The 18,508-nt window shown below is 37.0% G+C and overlaps 1 protein-coding gene across 1 annotated transcript in view; it reads left to right on the forward strand.

Moving 5' to 3' along the window:
• tnmd (tenomodulin) overlaps positions 1-18,508 on the forward strand; it is a 90,501-nt gene that overhangs the window by 49,026 nt on the left and 22,967 nt on the right. The window contains exon 3 of the mRNA XM_037675708.1: positions 9,706-9,846. Coding sequence (XP_037531636.1) covers positions 9,706-9,846 — 141 coding nt within the window. The remainder of the gene's footprint in view (positions 1-9,705; positions 9,847-18,508) is intronic.

Raw genomic sequence — 18,508 nt, forward strand, 5'->3', positions numbered from 1 at the left:
GGATGGATGGATGGATGGATGGATGGATGGATGGATGGATGGATGGCTGGATGGATGGATGGATGGATGGATGGATGGATGGATGGATGGATGGATGGATGGATGGATGGACGGACGGATATGAATCATAAGTTTTGTAAGAAACAACATATAGTTTATGTGTGCTGTTGTTTGGCGTATTATTTTTGCATTATTAAGTGTTTGTCATATTTCTTAGTTCATATCTTAGACCTTATTACTGTTTTTCTTTTACAATTTATACTTTTGTTTGTAACTGGGACCCTGTGTACAGTTTTGTTCCACCACATGTACCACATGTACGGTACCCTACGGTAAAAACAGAATTACATTTAAAAAATTTAAAAAAAAAAAAAAACGGAATTACTTTAAGCCAAAGCGGAAGCGGCCGGAATCACATTTGAAACAATGGAATCATATTAGAAAAAACTGAATTACATTTGAAAAAACTGAATCATTGGAGTGGTGGCGCAGAGGTTAGAGAAGGTGGGCTTGTGATCGGAAGATCGTTGGTTTAACGCCCAATACGACAGCATCAAAATGTGGGTGGGATAGTTGAAGCACCCACACCTGCCTCCACCATCATTTGCCCCACTCTGGGCCCTTGAGCAAGGCCCTTAACCCCCATCATCTGCTCCTCCAGGCACCCTAGATAGCAGCTCTCTGCTCCACACAGTGGGCTGTGGTAGCTCAGTGGTCTGTGGTTGCGTCAGGAAGAGCATCCTGCATAAAAAATAATTGCCAAGTCTTCGTACGACTAATTAGCTGTAGCGACCCCTGACAAAAGGAGCAGCTGAAAGAAGAAAAATAAAAATATTAATATAGTAATTTATTTTGAACAGATATAAGTAGTAAATAACTCGAACAGGAGCTGACAATCATTAGCTGCAGTATATTTTATATAAAGCTCACACAGGCGGCTCGTTTATTGTAGTTTTTGTCAAACAGAGTTTCAAGCCCTGCGTCTGTTGATGTTTCCAGACCAGCAAAGACTTTAAAAGGACTAAAAGCAAAAGGACACAATGTTTGGTGGTGTGGCTGTCATAGCTGCTGCCCACCTCGATCTATCACAGGGCTGCCTATGGCTCCCAGGAGGCCATGTGCAATGTGCAACCCTCTCGCCATCTTTTCACCCCCGCGGCTCCCAACACTCCACCCCTGACAGCCTCCACGGCCATTACCGTCCCACCATGAGTGACAGGCATCCAGTTCCGCCTGACTGGAGCCTTTTTCTTCCGACCCTCAAGGACAACTAAGAGGACATATTGTCATCAGCTCATCTCTCTCATTCCCACAAATGCCTCCTCCATGGAAGTGCACACACGCACTTTCCCCTCACACGAGCACCCACTCGAACGCAGAGCCAACTGCAACCCACTCACCTGTAACAACATCTATGTGACCTTTGCTCAGTGTCCTCGGGTGCCACACCAGAACCCGTTCGCACAAACTGCCTGCAGGTCTGGCTGTGCCTGCTGCTGCTCATTCACTCCTTTTCCTGTGAGTCTGTTTGAAATCATCTGGGTCGGGGTTGTTAAGAACCACTTCAGACAGGAACCTTGAGCAGAGGAAGTAAACAAAGGCTTCTGCACAGATCGCCTTTCTTACTGCATAGATTCTTTATCTTGCACTGCAATAATAATAATAATAATAATAATAATAAAGTGCAGTATCTTGAGATGTGAGGAGAGACCAATAGTTTATAGAATCTGAAATACAAAATTAGCATCAAAAATACTTCAAGTGCATTTCTGGGCTGCTTGCTGTGCAGATTTTAACAACTTATCTCTTTTTGCAAAAATAACAGTGACTGTTTTGTCTTCCTCGTAGTTTGCTGAACTGCTTTTACACTTCTGCATGCTCTCAGAAGTTCTGAAGCTGGCGAGACGTTGGGGAGTCGACACTGAACCTGAGATTAGAGGCTGCTGCTCTCAGCTGCAGTCAGAAACTTCACATTCAAACAGGAAACTCTCCTGAACGTGAAAATATCAAATCCCAGAAATCACGGGATGTGATTTTCAGGAACCGCTGGCGTCTTTCAAAGAATGGTCAGATGTTTTAAAACAGTTTGTTCTAAGAAATGTGTTCCTAAAAGGAAGGACTGGAGAGGAGTTGTTGCTTTGCAAAATAAAATAACATAGAAAGGTGGTTTTTTTTATTAAGTTTTTTAGAAGGTTTTGATTTGACCATGAGCTATTTTTGCCTCAACTTTATAAACCTTTATTGTTTCCCAAATGATGGAGGACCATGCTGATTATCTTAGATTAATCATGGATGGATCGTCTGTAAATTAAAATGTTCACCTCATTATATTTTCTACTTAAATTAAATTTTTGGCTGAACTGTTTTTTCTTTAGCGTTTAGGATGAAAATAATTTCTAGTGGAAAACCATTCAACAAGCTTTACAATGCCTTGAAGGTGACATTATGGTTAAATTAATTTGGAAAATAGTGTTTTTATAATTTAAATATTAAAATAACAACACTGTGAATACATCTTTTACTTCAGAGTGGCGAATTACTGAACATAATTTGTGCTTTCTTTTTTTCCAAAATAAGTTTTTGTAATTGCTGGAAATAGCACTTCTGCATTATTTAAAGTGTTTATTTAGCAGTAACATTCTATTTCTTACTAGAGAAATTGCATTTCCTGCAAAAATGCAGTGTAAATGCTCATTGCTGAAGTTGAAATTACCTGAAAACATGCTGAAATGTAGCTGAAATAGAGGAACAAGCCTATTGCAGAAGAAAGCAGAAAGAACTTAGAACAGAAATAAATTAACAAAAAATTGCTGAAAGTAGCTGAAAAAGCAGGAAAAAAGCTTAAACTATCAGGAGGGAGTGGAATGAGCTACAATTAGCTAAAAAAGTGGATATTAGTTGAAAAAGCTTTATTTAGCACAAAATAGCTAAAAAGTAGCTGAAATAGCTGAAACTAGCAGAAAAAAGCTGATAGGCGTTGAAATTAGCAGAAAGAGCTTAATTGGGCTGAAAGTAGATGAAATTACCAAAAATAACTTGAATTTATCGGAAAACAGCTTAAATTAGTTAAAAAAATGTCAAAAAAAAAAGTTGCTGAAAAGGTAGAACAAGCTTAAATTAGCAGAAGAAAGCAGAAAGCACAAATGTTTACCCAGTTAGACTGAAAGAAGCTGAAATGAGGAATAAAAAGTAGATATTGTCTTTAAAAAAGCTGAAATTAGCAAAACACAGCTGAAAAGTTACAAAAAATATTCTAAATGATGCTTAAAATACCAGAAGGAAGTGGAGAGAGCATATTTTTGCTGAATTAGGCTGCGATAAGTTGAAATGAGTGCAACAAATGTGAAATTAGCAGAAAAAGCAAAATTTAAAACAGCTATATAGTAAATAGAAGAAAAAGCTGAAACTTGCAGAAATAAGCTGAAATGACCTAAAATCAACAGAAAGAAGCTAAAAAGCACAAAATTGTTCTAGTTAGAATAAAGAGTCTAAAAGGATTACATAACAGCTGAAAAAACAGCTGAAATTAGCTGAAAACAGCTGAAAAAAGTTTAAATTTGCACAAGGCAGCCAAAAGAAGCTGAACCAGAACAAAATGTGAAAGGAGCATTAAAAGGTTGTAAACAGATCTAAAGATTTGAAAGATGTAAAATGAGCTCAATTCATTTTCTATGAGAAAGCCTTTATCCTGAATGAGCTGAACATTTTAATATGATTTGTTGAAACGGCACAAAAAGATGGAACAAGAAAGATGCCGAAAAATGTACAGAAGAAAAATGGATCATAACAGTGTGAATGCTTCATGAGATATTATGTTATCTGAGCATCACATGACTTACTGAATTTATGTAGTAGGTGCATAAAGGGAATCTCATGAGTCTGTTGTTTGCGCTGGTGTTTTTGATGCATTCATTAACCTACTTTATGTAAATAACACTAAATATGCTTAATACCTCACAGGACAGTATCATATTGTAACACAGAGCAGTAGTTTCCCTCAGTCAAACAGCCACATATTCCACAGGAGCTGACGAGCATCAAATGTAGAAAAAAGGACAATTAAATGTTGATATTGCTGCAAAGGAATGCTGCTGTGTAGGAGTAGTCTCGTCTTTTTGTTGTTCTTACCTATTCCATGACATTGCAAACTAATAAACATCCCATTGGTTCTGTTCTGAAAAGAGAACAAATGTTCTGAAGAGAAGATTCAGATAAACCAAAATCTTAGCTGAAGTTTCAGTTTTATCTTCAGCTATATGCTATATGTTCCCAGGATGTGTTTTTTTTTTTACCCTGTGAATAGTAGTGAATAGTCCTGTTCAGGGTGAACACCGCACGTTGCCCAGTGACACCAGCTAGGCACCAGCTTCCCTGTGACCCTGCACAAAACGGCGGGTGACGAAAAAAGATGGATGGATAATTTTTTGAACATTTGCTATTGACCACATCTTTCAGGTGCAAATATAACACCTGAAAGATGTGGCCGCAGTCATCCGTCGGCCTGGTGGAGAGTGTAAAATCTGAGATTGAAGAACGACTCATGCAGACATATTTTTCTAACTTTCTTTACTGTAGTTCTCTGCCAGCTGCACAATACTTCACCGCTGACTCAAAGCAAGTCTTATCTCCTGTGCATGTGCATGAGTGTGAAGAAGAAGCCATGTTATCAATCAATCAATCAATCAATCCAACTTTATTGTCCATAACATTCAATGAAATGGAGATTTGTCTTTGACATATGGCTTATAAAACAAAATAAAAATGTGATTAAAAACTCTAAAAAACTTAAAACCAAACTTTGCTAAATCAATTTAAAACATTCAGTTAAAACCATTCTAAAATACACAATACATTAGAATATGAAAACATCTCAGCAGACAGTGGTTTGTTATGTGAGGCTGCGTTTAAATAGAACCTTGTTAAGTACATTCACCGCAGAGGGAACAAATGACTTTTTGTACCCATTTTTCTTTGCTAAAGGAACCAGGAGTCTTCTACCAGATGGTACCAACCTGAATAATGGTTGCAGTGGATGAGTTGGGTCATTGTAAACCTGGATTGCCTTTTTTTCCAGAACCTGACTGTACAGGTCTGTAAGTGTCATTTGTTGATGACCAATGACTTTACTACCTTGTCTGACCACCCGGGACAACTTGTTCCTGTCTCTGGCTAGGAGGTTCCCATACCATGAGACAATATTAAATGAAACAACACTTTCAACCAGTGACCTGTACACCAACTGCAAAGTAATTTTGCTTGCATTAAAGCTCCTTAGCTTATACAGAAGGTGGAGACGCTGTCTAGCTTTTTTGTAAATATAGTCAGTGTTGGGTTCAAAGGTCAACTTGTTGTCAATTATTGTTCCAAGGTATTTAAAATTAGTCACCTGCTCTACTTCCTGCCCTTTTATAATAGAAGGCCTAAAAGTAGGTCTGGTGCTGGCTGCTCCCCATCTACCTCCCAAACAAAGTTCCTTGGTTTTACTGACATTAAGGGCCAGGAAACTGTCATCAAACCAAATAGAGAGCTGGTCTATGAGCTGGGAGTAGGAGGGTTATTGTAAACAGGAGGATGTCTGAGTTGACCTAGAAGAAGTATCTGGAATCCAAGCTGCTCCAAAACAGCTTGGAGATTTTTATGCTTTTAGTTTCTTCCTAGATTTTATGAGAATGTTTATGAAAACTTTTATGAGAATCTTTTACTCATGTTTTATCGAGTCTCTTTTAACGTTCACCTTCATAAAAGTTCCATCTTATCTTATCATCTGTTGGTTTGGACTTTTGACATGCGAAAACAGGAACAAACTCTCGGGGATTGTCAGAATGTGCGGAAAAACTGGTGGCATAACTTTACAGAACCTCACTGACCTACACAAGGCGAGGTCAGTGAACAAGGCCAGGCTAATTCTGGCAGATCCTGATCACCTTCTCAACGGTGAGTTCAGGTTGCTTGCTTCTGGATGCAGGTATCTGCTGCCTCGATGTAGGACGAACAGACTGAAACACTCATTAATCCCTGTAGCAATAAGGCTTCTCAATGAACAGTGATGATTTCTGTACAGTTATTGTGATGTCCAGTATGGATGTTTTGTGTGCCTACTGACTGTGAAACAAATTACCCCTTGTGGATAATAAAGATTCTTGAACTTGAACTTGAACTAGGTATTAATGTTTACTTCATTAGCTTCAGTTGGCCCATTACCAGTGTGTTATTGTCATTGCTTTTTTCTGCTTTGTCCCACATATTTTTAACCATCTTCATGCCTAAATGACCTGAGCCGCAGCCACAAGAAACAGAAAAATGTGTTTAAATTAAAGTCTCCTGATTATCAGCAGATCTGTTTGAGTCACTAATTATTTCTCCATTAAAATGTATTGGCTGCACCTGTGTTTGTGCATCAGCGCCGCGTTGCTCAGTCCAACAGGTCCGACTTTGTGAATGCGACCACACGCTACACTGCCCTGAATAGTAAATCTGGTCCTCAGTGTTTCCCAAAGTATGTCAGGTGGAGTTAGCGCCGCTGCCAGCGAGATGAGAAAAACCTGAGAGATGTGGCTGAATTCGGGAAAGTGGAGCAGAGCGTTAATTCGGGCAGAGCGCGGCGGTTGTGTTTGCAATGATTTATTTGCATCATCTGGTTTATTCATTTGTCACAATCACCGTCTCATTCACAGCCGACATAGCAGAGAGCAATGTGCAGTCGCGTTCATTCAGGTGAAGAACGAGATGATGCTTCTCACTGTTGCACTGCTGATTTGTTGGAGCCGGTCTTGTTCGCTGCCGCACCTCAAACTCCTTGCTTTCCACCGGGTTTTAATCAATTAATGACTCGTTGTTAAACAGCATTGTATTTAAACAACATTCTGTAGGACTAATTTTAAAGTGGTAGTTTAATGAAAAGTGTCAAATGTCCTCCTGACCAAAGCGTAGCCTTTCAGAGTCCTTGTACAAAGAACGTAACATAAATTGGACAGTTTTCTCCTGTGTGGGGGCATATTTTGACTTTTTAGTATCTTTTGTGACACTAATTATCTTACGTCTTTGCAGCCAAGTGGTACTTCAGGCAAACTTGAAAAACAAGCTCTCTTTAAATCTCCTTTTGCTTTTTTATTTCTTCTTAAACGTGAATACTGGGAATGTGTGCAGGGGAAAAAACTATTCATAAAGATCCCTATTGATACTCTGGGGTAAAAAAAAAAAAGTGTTGCACTGTAAAATCTTCCCTTTATTGTGGCATAAATCAAACTGAAGCTTTTCCTATGCAGTTGACTATCTGTAAGTATTAAGAGAGGCCACACAGAGTCTATTCATTTCTATTTTCAGAATGCCAATTATTGTGCACAGCAGCAGTTTTGGCTATTGAACCAGCTTAAGTCAAACTGTTGTAATACATTATTATCTATTTCAACCCGGAGTGGTGAGGAGATTCTCGCTGCTGGATTTTCATCAGACGAGATGGCCTGCTGAAAATGTAATTCACTGTTTTAGTATAAATCAATAAGCCTCCAAAATCTACTCCCTCATTCCCACCTTTATGTTAATACAGAAGAAATTCTCAAATGGAACTTTAATTCACCACGAATGCTTAATAGCCCCGATTTTATCTATAACAGCCCAATCGACACTTAAATTTCAAGCCCATCTTAATTTGGCTTCTCCTGACGAGTTTCAGTTCTGCTGCGCGTTGGAGTCGACGCCACAGTGACCCACATTAATAGCAATTTATAGGCTTTTGCCATCTGACGGCGATCTTCTATTTGGAATTATGTCCCATTTGGTCATTATTACTTCCTCCTCCCGCCAATGGAATAGAAAAGTGATCACTGTATGTAATGCAGCACTTTTCGTAGCCGTGCTTAAGCGACTCGGTGCAAAACATGTTAACGAACAAGTAAAAAGCGGTTAGAGTTAGAGGATTAGAGGACATTCAGACAGTTCTGATGGGGGCGAGATATAAATCCTGATGGACTCCCATCCGAGTGTGTTCATTAATCATGCGTCTCATTGGCGAGGCTCTGATTTGCCACTGAGACAGATGAAGATGAACTCAGCAATATATTTCTCATCATAACACAACCCGCACATAAATATTAATAGCATATTTTCAGCTGGTGGGCATGAATCATTTCTTAGACAGGGAATTTTAAGAGCTATCCATGCGTGTCCAAGAACAGTACATAGGCGAGCAGTTGTGATAAACAACACAGCTTTAAGGCAACACGCTGAAGAAGAAAATACTTAACTGTACCACACATTCAAAATGTCTTTATTTTGATTTCTTGAGGCAAAGTTTCTACGTGTCCATTTTTAATAGCTGACCTTTCAGTTTGTCAACACAAATATTTTAATTGAGCGAGCCGCTGTTATCGTTGTTGGTTTCCCCTTAGAACTGTTTGAAGAGCTGTCGTTTTGTCTGCAGCTGGAGAATTCCTCGTAGTTACGTCAAAATATGCACCGGCTTCTGCTGTTAATGTTAATATTTTTAATATTTTAGCTTTGTAATGAAGGAAAAAGAAATATATATTAAACATATTATCATTTTCGTAAGATATTAATTTGCACAGACAGTGCTAAACGTGTTTCCACCCAGAAAGGCCCCCGGCTGGGATTTGATGCGCCGAACTTCTCGCTGAGCGGCAACAGCTCTACCGACTGTGCCACCGTGCTACCCCAGCCCTGAAAAATAAGAATCAATATTTATAATGTTTGAAAAATGTTTGCTACAATAAAAAGCAGAGGAAAAACAGGAATAAATGCTAATGTTGCTTTGCATTTGCTGAAGTGGAAATAAAAATTGCGAACCCTTTCCAACCCGTTTATGCACAAATATTTGAATTTGTTTTGTTCTGTTTTATGTTTTTTTTTATATTAGTCTCAAATAAATACATAATTACAAAGCAGGAAGTTGTTTTTAATAGCTTTTTTAGGATTATAAAGTGGTATAAAGTAAGTAAATAAAAATGGATACAAGAAATGATTCCACATGCATAAGGACTGGGACTTTTACACATTTTTTTTATAAAATATTCCAGTGAGTTTAGTTTGTCTGAATGAAAGCTAAAGGTTGAAGTCAGGTCGTCCGACTTAAGAAAACAGATATGGAAGAAGAATTTAACATTATTTTATCAGCAGTTTAAAACACATTTTCTAACAGAACTTTGGATTCACCTGAAAGTATTTCATTAGTGAAACTGAGCACTGGTTGAGGAAGGAGCTTGGTTAAAGTGCCACCGTGGTGCAGTGATTTTGTGTTTCACTTCATTAGTCAGTCATGACGACAGTTTCCTGTTTTAATGGATCATTTAGACCTAATCAGTTCAACGCAGAATGCAGAAGGAAATGTTTTTTACTCGTTATTTCTGTATCTTATAACAACCTGCAAATATGTGTCAACTTTGTGACTAATATTTGAAGTGTTTTATACATTTAGTTTTGTTTCTGTGTTTGTTTGGGTGACCAAGAACAATGCCTTCCAGTGTTTGACCCCACATCCAGCTGTTTTCATCTAAATACCTGTTAATTCTGTTCAGAGAACAGCTGTAAATACATCTGAACATCAGGCTTATTTGAATGGTTCAAAATGTCTGAAATGTTTGATTAATAGAGTTTTGCGACTAATGAGGAAATTGTTTTTTTAATTTCCTTACTGGCAGGTGCCCATTGGGACAACATTGGATAAGTTTGTGAATATGCATGTGCTTGCAGGTGTATGACTTTCAGTACAAAGCTGTTGTGGATGGAGTGGAGACAAACAGCCTGATGGAGATTGACCCCAGCGGCCACGTTGAGGTCTTCAGGATGGGAAACGGGAGTCAGGAGGTCGTTGAGGTTCATGACTTTAAGAATGTAAGTAGTTCCTCGATTATCGCAGGGGTTACATTCCAGACACACACCCCCCCCCCCCCGCGCGATAGGTGAAAAACCAAAAGATGGCCACCAGAGCCAACTGATCTTAGCTAACGCTAAAATGGCTATAATTCAATCAGTTTTACAGCCATTGAGCAAATATATGGTGTGATAGCAGCTGAGTCAACCTCAACACATCCGTGAGCCCTAACAGATCTCACAATAATATGAGATTGTGCAAATGATCTGTAACTCTCAGCATCAGACAAGTGTAGTCCTGAAAGACAGCAGGTGAAAGACAACCCTTCAAGGAATACTAGACTTTTAACTTCCTTTTAGTTCTTTCTCCTCTTGTCACTCTAAATGGGAAAAATTGGTTTCGCAAAGCCCTCGAATCACCCGTAAAACCGAATAACAGAGATTATTTGCTCCAACAGATTCACACACATTTTCCTTTACCAACACTGTACATGAGCATCAGTAATTGATACTACAGCAGCAGGAGAAGTAGAGATTTATGTGCGCTCAACAGCCTGGAGAGAACAATCAGTCTTACTAAAAAAAGTGCTTTCTTCCAACTAATTCTACACGGTAACTTCTTCACAGAGCAGAGACAAACACCATTAAGAAGACCTTCCCTATTTGTTTCCTGCACTTTTTCTTCTGCGGCTGTTTTGTCTCCAGAACAACTCATTAACTTGCCTTTCATTCCCAAATCCTGTTTGAGTGTGCAGAAGGTTACACGTTCTCCACCTCAGGAAAAAATAAAAAATAAAAAACACGACGTGCGCTGCTTGACTGGGTAATGAATGCTAGTACTCTTACATCGTTATTTACTGTGAAATGTGAGGTTGTAAGGCTCGGTGTTACAGGATAGTCTTCATTTTAAACTATAGCATGCACTATACTATACACACTGTCTATTGTTTGATTTTTTTTTGTTTTTGTTTTTGTTTTTTACGAGTCTGCAATTCTGAAAAGAATCAATGAAAGAAACAACATAGGAAAAACTGATTTTTTTTAATCTATCTAAAAAAGTTCATATCTACTTAAATTACCATATTTTTTTGGACTATAAGGAGCATTAAGCAAAATAAGTTCATTTTGACAGATTTTGAGTGTCGTGTACCACATCAAATCGGTTCGAGGTCAGTAAGCACAACCAGAATTAATACATAAGGCGCACTGTTGATTTTTGAGAAAACTCAAGGATCTTAAGGGCCTTATAGTTAAAAAAAAATGGTACCCCTAACTTGTATGTGTTTCTGTGCAGTTTCAAAATAAAGCACACAGCAATGGGCACTAAAGTAAAACAATAGTATAATTATAATTCATTTTTAACAAAAGCAACAATTAAGGTATAGTTTTTAGAAAGCATAGTTCTGATCTTTTGATGTGGGGTTTTACGGATAAATTATGAACTGTCAGTATCCTACCTGATGCAGATAGCATTGTGAATAACCTGATTTTGGAGAACTAGAGATTAATTCTGATCAGATTGCTAATAGTAGAAAATATGAATGTGGCATAAAAGTGGATCGTCGTCGCCTGGAAATGACTCCAATGTCAAGAATTTCATAGTGATTCATGTAATTCCTATTTTATAAACCTTTACATTGTTGTTAACTTAACATTGACTATTCCTGCAGAAATGTTATGATAATTTACAGCTAGCTGCTGTTGCTGCTCGAAAATTAACTATTAATTCTATATAAATAACAGTAAATTGTAATTTATATAAAGGTTTAAAATTTGTGTTAATGAACTGCTTAAACTGGTGAATTCATTCAATTCATTCTGGACTTGGACCCACTCAGATTAGCCAAGAAGGTTAGAATTACAGTAAACTTTAAATTTTCTAAAGTCTTGCAGTTCAAAGTATTGCTGACAGGTAAGATAATAATTACTCAAAATATATCCACAAAATAAACTTAAATAAGTAATATCACTTTAAAGCTTTTTGAACTTTAAAAAGAAAAATGTTGCCTTTTTTTTATTATTATTTAGCTGTTTTCAGGCTTGAAAACAGCTAAAGAGTTTGAGACAAGGCGTCAGTTCTTGTCATGTTTGCTGTTTTTTGTTTCAGTGTTGCAGACCGAGGTGGACTTGTCATCCATCAGGAAGAAATATTTTTATGCAGTAACTGCTATAGTAATGTCTGTTCTCTGAGTGTCTCTAATTTCCACCAATTACTGTTTAAATATCACCAAAGAGAAACCAAAATCATGTATTTGTCTTTAGCCTCCTGGTGCCTAATTGATTTTTGTTTTATGGTTTTTCTTTTCTTGATAAAGCTAAAAACTAAACAAACGAGGGGGGGGGAAAAACTGTCATTTAACGGAAAAATAAGTTATTTTCATATGAAATTATTTTATGGTCCACAAAAAAAAAAAAACTCATGTCTCAAAACAGGATTTTCCAAAATGTATTTTGAGGTGAAAAAACTTAGCTGTCATTTTGGATTTGATAAATCACATGTCACCGTTTTAGATTTAACTTTAAAACATCTTGTTGCTGCAGTTGACTCGGCCAAGAAAAAAAATGCAGATAGATTATTCCTGGATTGTTCTTTACATTTTTTTGTAAATTGTCATTGGTTGTAGTTTATGCTATAAATAACACATGAAATTTGCCCCAAGCTAAAAAAAATAAAATACCAAACTCTAAAATGACTGGCAAGGCTGGAATAAAACAGTGTTTGTGATTAGATGTCCGTCTAAGTGAGGAGACCTGTTGCCCTTGACAATACAAGCTCCATTAGGTGTACCCATGCATCTCTATACAGGCGTCCACAGCAGCTTTGTTGTTGAGGGATTTCAATTGCTGTTGCCACTTAAAGCTTGACCTCTGATCCCCATTTGACCCCTCCATGCACGGAAAACCTACAAAACAAACCCGAAGGCTGAAACGTTGTGTTGACTACATATAATGACTTTAAATAAAAGCTGTGACATTTGTGAACTCTGCTCAAAGGTTCTGGCACTGAGTGGTGGGAAATAAAAGGAGCTCGAAGGTGCACGAAGTTAGGATGAGGCAATATTTTCAAAGTTCCATTGACTTTTCTTTATATGATTATAAGAAAAGGAAAGGAATGCAAAACAATGAACATACTGGAGCTCAACATTTTTAAGATCCGAGTGCTTGATTAGCTTAAGATTTTGGCTGACACCATTTGGAAAGGTTAGGTGAAAGAAATTTAAAAAACTTGATAAATATCTGATCCCTTAAACCTTGTTCCAGCAATCAGCAGCCATGAACCCCCTCCTAGCAGCACCCTACCATTATGAAAATTAAAGCAGGTGGCGACTATTAGAAGTTAGCAATGTTTTTTGTTTTTTTTAATAGATGTTTCTTCTTTCTGTAACGTAATTAAGCAACAAGAGTCACCATAAGTCACAGTCATCAAGTTGAGGGTCAATACATCAAAACTGCTTGTAAGAAAGTCCGAAAAGAAACTTTAAATTGACGTCAAAAGTCCCTCAGAAAGAAAAACGTAACATAAAATGGCCTCAGTGGAATAAAATGTTTTTTTGTGTTTTTACCACTAGGTTTCTAATTAACATTTAAATAAGTTAAAACAAACTGTTTAGTGGCAATGAAAAGGCATGTTTTGTGAAGAATTTTTTAAAAGATGTACATTTAAACAAACTAGTAACTTTTAAGCATGGCGGTGGATCAATCATGGTTTGAATAACCTCAAGTGTCAGACGAAAATATGAGCAGGAGCCTTTTGGTCCTCTATTTTAAAATGTACAGAAACTCTTCTATAGACATTTAAGAAAGGCAAGTAAGCTTGAATTAACCTAATAATAATAATAATAATAATATTAATATTATTAATAATAATAATAATAATAATAATAATAATAATAATAATAATAATAATAATAGGGCAGCACGGTGGCGCAACTGGTAGAGCTGCTGCCTCTCAGCGAACAGGTCCCTGGTTCAAACCCCGGTCCAGGGGCCTTCTGGGTGGAGTTTGCATGTTCTCTCCGTGCATGCGTGGGTTTTCTCCGGGTACTCCGGTTTCCTCCCACAGACCAAAAACATGCATGTTAGACTGATTGGTAACTATAAATTGTCCCTAGGTGTGAGTGAGAGAGTAAATGGTTGTTTGTCTCGTTTGTCTCTATGTGTCCCTGTGATGGACTTGCGACCTGTCCAGGGTGTACCCCGCCCCTCGCACAGTGATTGCTGAACATGGGCACCAGCGACCCCCGGGACCCAAAATGGAATAAACGGGTAAAGATAATGGATGGATAATAATAACAACCTAAAAATTAAAACAAAATTGAAAACTAAATATAAAAAATTGCTAAAAACAAAATGAACAAAAAGTCATGTCAGATGTTTTAGAGTTTCTCCCGCGGTGTTTTTACAGACACTTTATGTGCACTGCGGCCTTTTATTCACAAACACATTAAAAGATCACTAATATAAACCTTTTAGAGAAAAATAAATAAAGATATGAATAATCTCCAGCTGTGGATTTGATAAAGATCTAGAAAAACACAATCTGCATTTATCTCTTCTGTTTCTTTAAAGGAACTCGAACGTTAAGGACTGACGCAAAATACTTCTACTACAGTTAATCATGAAAAACACAAGGAAGAAAAAAATCCTGTTTACGTTAGTTTAGGTTAGTCTAGTCAGTCTAGTTTAATCTAGTCTAGTTTAGTTTAGTTAAGTTAGTCTAGTCAGTCTAGTCTATAATAGTCTAGTTTACGTAGTCGAGTCTAATTTAGTTAGTCTAGTCTAGTCAGTCTAGTTTTGTCTCGATTAAAGTAGTCTAGTCTAGTTTAGTCTAGTTTAGTCTAGTTTAGTCTAGTTCAGTCTAGTTTAGTCTAGTTCAGTCTTGTTTAGTTTAGTTTAATTTTGTTTTGTTTAATTTAGTGTAGTCAGTCTAGTTTAATCTAGTCTAGTCTAGTTTAGTTAAGTTGGTTCTAGTCAGTCTAGTCTATAATAGTCTAGTTTACGTAGTCGAGTCTAATTTAGTTAGTCTAGTCAGTCTAGTTTTGTCTCGTTTAAAGTAGTCTAGTCTAGTTTAGTCTAGTTCAGTCTTGTTTAGTTTAGTTTAATTTCGTTTAGTTTAATTTAGTGTAGTCAGTCTAGTTTAATCTAGTCTAGTTTTGTCTAGTTTTGTTTTGTTTTGTTAGTCTAGTCAGTCTAGTCTAGTCTATAATAGTCTAGTTTAGTTTACGTAGTCTACTTTAGTTAGTCTAGTCTAATCAGTCTATTTTTGTCTAGTTTAAACTAGACTCGTTTAATTTAGTCTAGTTTAGTCAAGTTTAATTTAGTCTAGTTTAGTTTAATTTAGTTTAGTTTAATTTATTCTTGTCTTGTCTAGTTTAGTCTGGCCTAGTCTAATTTAGTCTAGTCTAGTATAAATTAAATTAGTTCAATGTAGTTTAGTTAAGTTTAATTTAGTCTAGTTTAGTTTAATTTAGTCTAGTTTAATCTAGTCTTGTTTAGTTTATTTAATATAGTCCGTGTAGTCTAGTCTATAATAGTCTAGCATTGTTTAGTTTAGTTTACAAAGTCTAGTTTAGTTTAGTTAGTCTAGTCAGTCTAGTTTAGTATAAAATAGTCTAGTATAGTTTAGTTCATTTTATATAGTCTAGTCTAGTTTAGTTAATCTAGTGTAGTCAGTCTAGTTTAGTCTAGTTTAAATTAATCTAGTTTAATTTAGTCTAGTTTAGTCCAGTTTAGATTAATTTAGTTTAGTTTAATTTAGTCTAGTATTGCCTAGTCTAGTCTAGTTTAGTTAGTCTAGTCAGTCTAGTCCTGTCTATTATAGTCTTTTTTTTTCATTCAACCTTTATTTAGACAGGTAAATCCTATTGAGCCTCTAGTCTACAGTCTAGTCTAGTTTAGTTTAGTTCACCTAGTCTAGTCTAGTCTTGTCTAGTTTAGTTTAGTTTAGTCTAGTCAGTCTAGTTTAATTTAGTCTAGTTTAGTCCAGTCTAGTTTAGTTAAATTTAGTTTAGTTTAGTTTCGTTTTGTTTTCTCTCGTTTAGTTTAGTTTAGTTTAGTAATGTATCTATAAAATGCTCAACATGCAGGGTGATTTCCTCAGACTAATTCTTCTTTTTGCTTATTTAAATTATAAACTAATAAATGTAAATATTTTGGGGGTTTTTTTATGCTAAAAATATCAGATTAGCTGGTTATGTTTGTTCATGCTGATCATCACTTCTGTTCTGCATCTTCAGTGTAACAGAAACATTTTGGAGAACATCATCATGCTCGCTGTGACGTCAGCTGTCAGTTTTAGTGCTGCAGTTGTTTGTCCTTGCTTCTTTCTGTGAAGGTGACTGTATGGGTGTGTGTTAAAAAAGAATGGGCCGTGTATTTTTCTATTTGCAGCTCGGCCTTTTTGATCAGGCTGCACAGACGTAACCATAAGTGCTGCCGGCCCCTCAGAGCAGGTACAGGGGATTTTTGGCTCTGCTCGCGTTGCAGAAGCTGTCAGTAATCAGTTTTGGCTTCTTACCCTCTAACGGCATCCAGCCTGGTGGCCAGCATCCATAAATCAGCACAGATGCTGGCAGAAACAGCTGGTGAGTGCAGACATTTTTAACAAGAAATATTCATGATAATTGGATTCAGTTTACTTTTTTCATCACTTAACCACCACCTCAGCTAATAAAACATAAAAATTACTACACCTGGTTGGATCTGCAAATAAGGCATTTATAAAATGCTGTTTGGAGGTTTGTGTAACTCTTTCAGATAGCCTTTAGCTGCAAGGATGTGTTGGTCAAAAGGGAATTTAAAAGAAATCTAACCTTTCTTTTCTTCTGCCGTGCGCTCTGCTGCTTCCTCCTCTTGCCACAGATGAAACTGAAGCATCAAAACTTGCCTCCGGCGTTCATCCATCTAAAATTTCTTTGGAACATTTTTTTTTCCGTTCATGACTGGCAGGAGCAGTACTGATGATGGCGAGGAAAGCCTACAGTAACATAACATCCGGCTTGGATGTCTGTGACTGACTGCGATGTCCACAGACTGTGGGATAGACTGTACGTGGCAACAAAGGAAAAAACTTCTTGAAAAATGTGCTGAACTAACAGGCAGGCTGATTAATAGTTACCATTTACTGCATTTTAAAAGATAGTTAATTTCTTGTGAGGTACTGTGAAATGTCTTTGAACAGTTAATATCTTACCTGTTGTAAATAACTCTTTGAACTGCCTCAGTTTGAAAAAATTGAGTTTAAATCTGATCAAATTAAGCAGCAAACGGCTGCTCCAAGACCAAAACCAAAATGAAATGCTGCCATTTTAAATAAATTATTTCAAATTGAGGTTGTTTAAAGAGCTATTTACAGCATATATGATATAAAAGAAACATTAAAACCCTGATGCCCTGCAGTGATGCATATTGCCCACCAGCTTTTGTGTCAGAGCTTTGGACTAAGCTTGTCTTGTGCTGAGAAATGATAAATTCATAAATATTTTGGGGAAACCTAAAAAAACACGTAAAATCACGTGTTATTTTTAAGTGATCAGTTAGCTCTTGGAATACACGTGTTGTACACGGTGCAGGAGATTTTGGCCTCATGAATGAACCTCTCACTTAACACCAACTAAACTCAAATCCAGCAGACACGAGAAGCTGCCTTGGCATCAAACTACAAAACAGAAGCAAGATTTGAACATGCATATGCTCCACTGTTGAAGGAACGGAGAAACCTTGGATAAATAGAGGCAAACTAATAAAGCAAATTAAAAACACCTGCATGGAGAGAGCTGGAGCTGAGCAGAGAACTGACTGAGGAAAGATGAACTGATGTCACAGACTGATGAGAGACACAACACAAGTAATAAAACTAAAATACAAGGCAACAAGATAAAGAAGACAAAACATAATAACCACAAGACCTAATCTTAAACACCTTTTTTTCTTCTTCTTCTTCTTCTTCTTTTGGCTGCTCCCTTCGTCAGGGGTCACCACTGCGAACTAAGTCACACGAAGACTTGGCAGTTACTTTTATGCCGGATGCCCTTCATGACACAACCACAGACCACCGAGCTACTACAGCCCTCTGTGTGGAGCAGAGATCAGACATCTAGGGCGTCCAGAGGAGCAGATGGTGGAGATTAAGGGCCGGCGATCTTGCGATAACAGACATACACCTTCTCTAACCTCTGCGCCACCACTCCCGCCCACCTAATTTTAAACACAATAAACTACCAAAAAGTCATCAGACTATACAGATCCAAACATTGGGAATGTCTCTCACCTGCTAACGCACCAACAGTTTACTTAAAATCTGAAAAACTGGCTTAGCTGAAACTATTTTTGTTCTATTTTCTAACATCATTTGATTGTGACAGTCATTTTATTACAGTGGCCCTGAGATGTAAATGAACAACATTTGAAAAAACAGAATTTTTTTTTTTATTGTAAAAACGCAACAAAAAACAACAAAAACACAACAATATTTGAAGAAATGGAATTACATTTGAAAAAACTGACTTACATTAGAAAAAACAGAATTACATTAAGCAGAAGTGGCCAAAGCGGAAGTGGCCAGAATTACTTCTGCTTCGGCCACTTCTGCTTTGGCTTAATTTAATTCTGTTTTTTTTTTCAAATGTAATTCTGGCCACTTCTGCTTTGGTTTAATGTAAATCTGTTTTTTCAGATGTAATTC

This window comes from Nematolebias whitei, chromosome 4, assembly GCF_014905685.2.
Source record: "Nematolebias whitei isolate Nwh7 chromosome 4, NemWhi1, whole genome shotgun sequence".
NCBI classification, from domain to species: domain Eukaryota; kingdom Metazoa; phylum Chordata; class Actinopteri; order Cyprinodontiformes; family Rivulidae; genus Nematolebias; species Nematolebias whitei.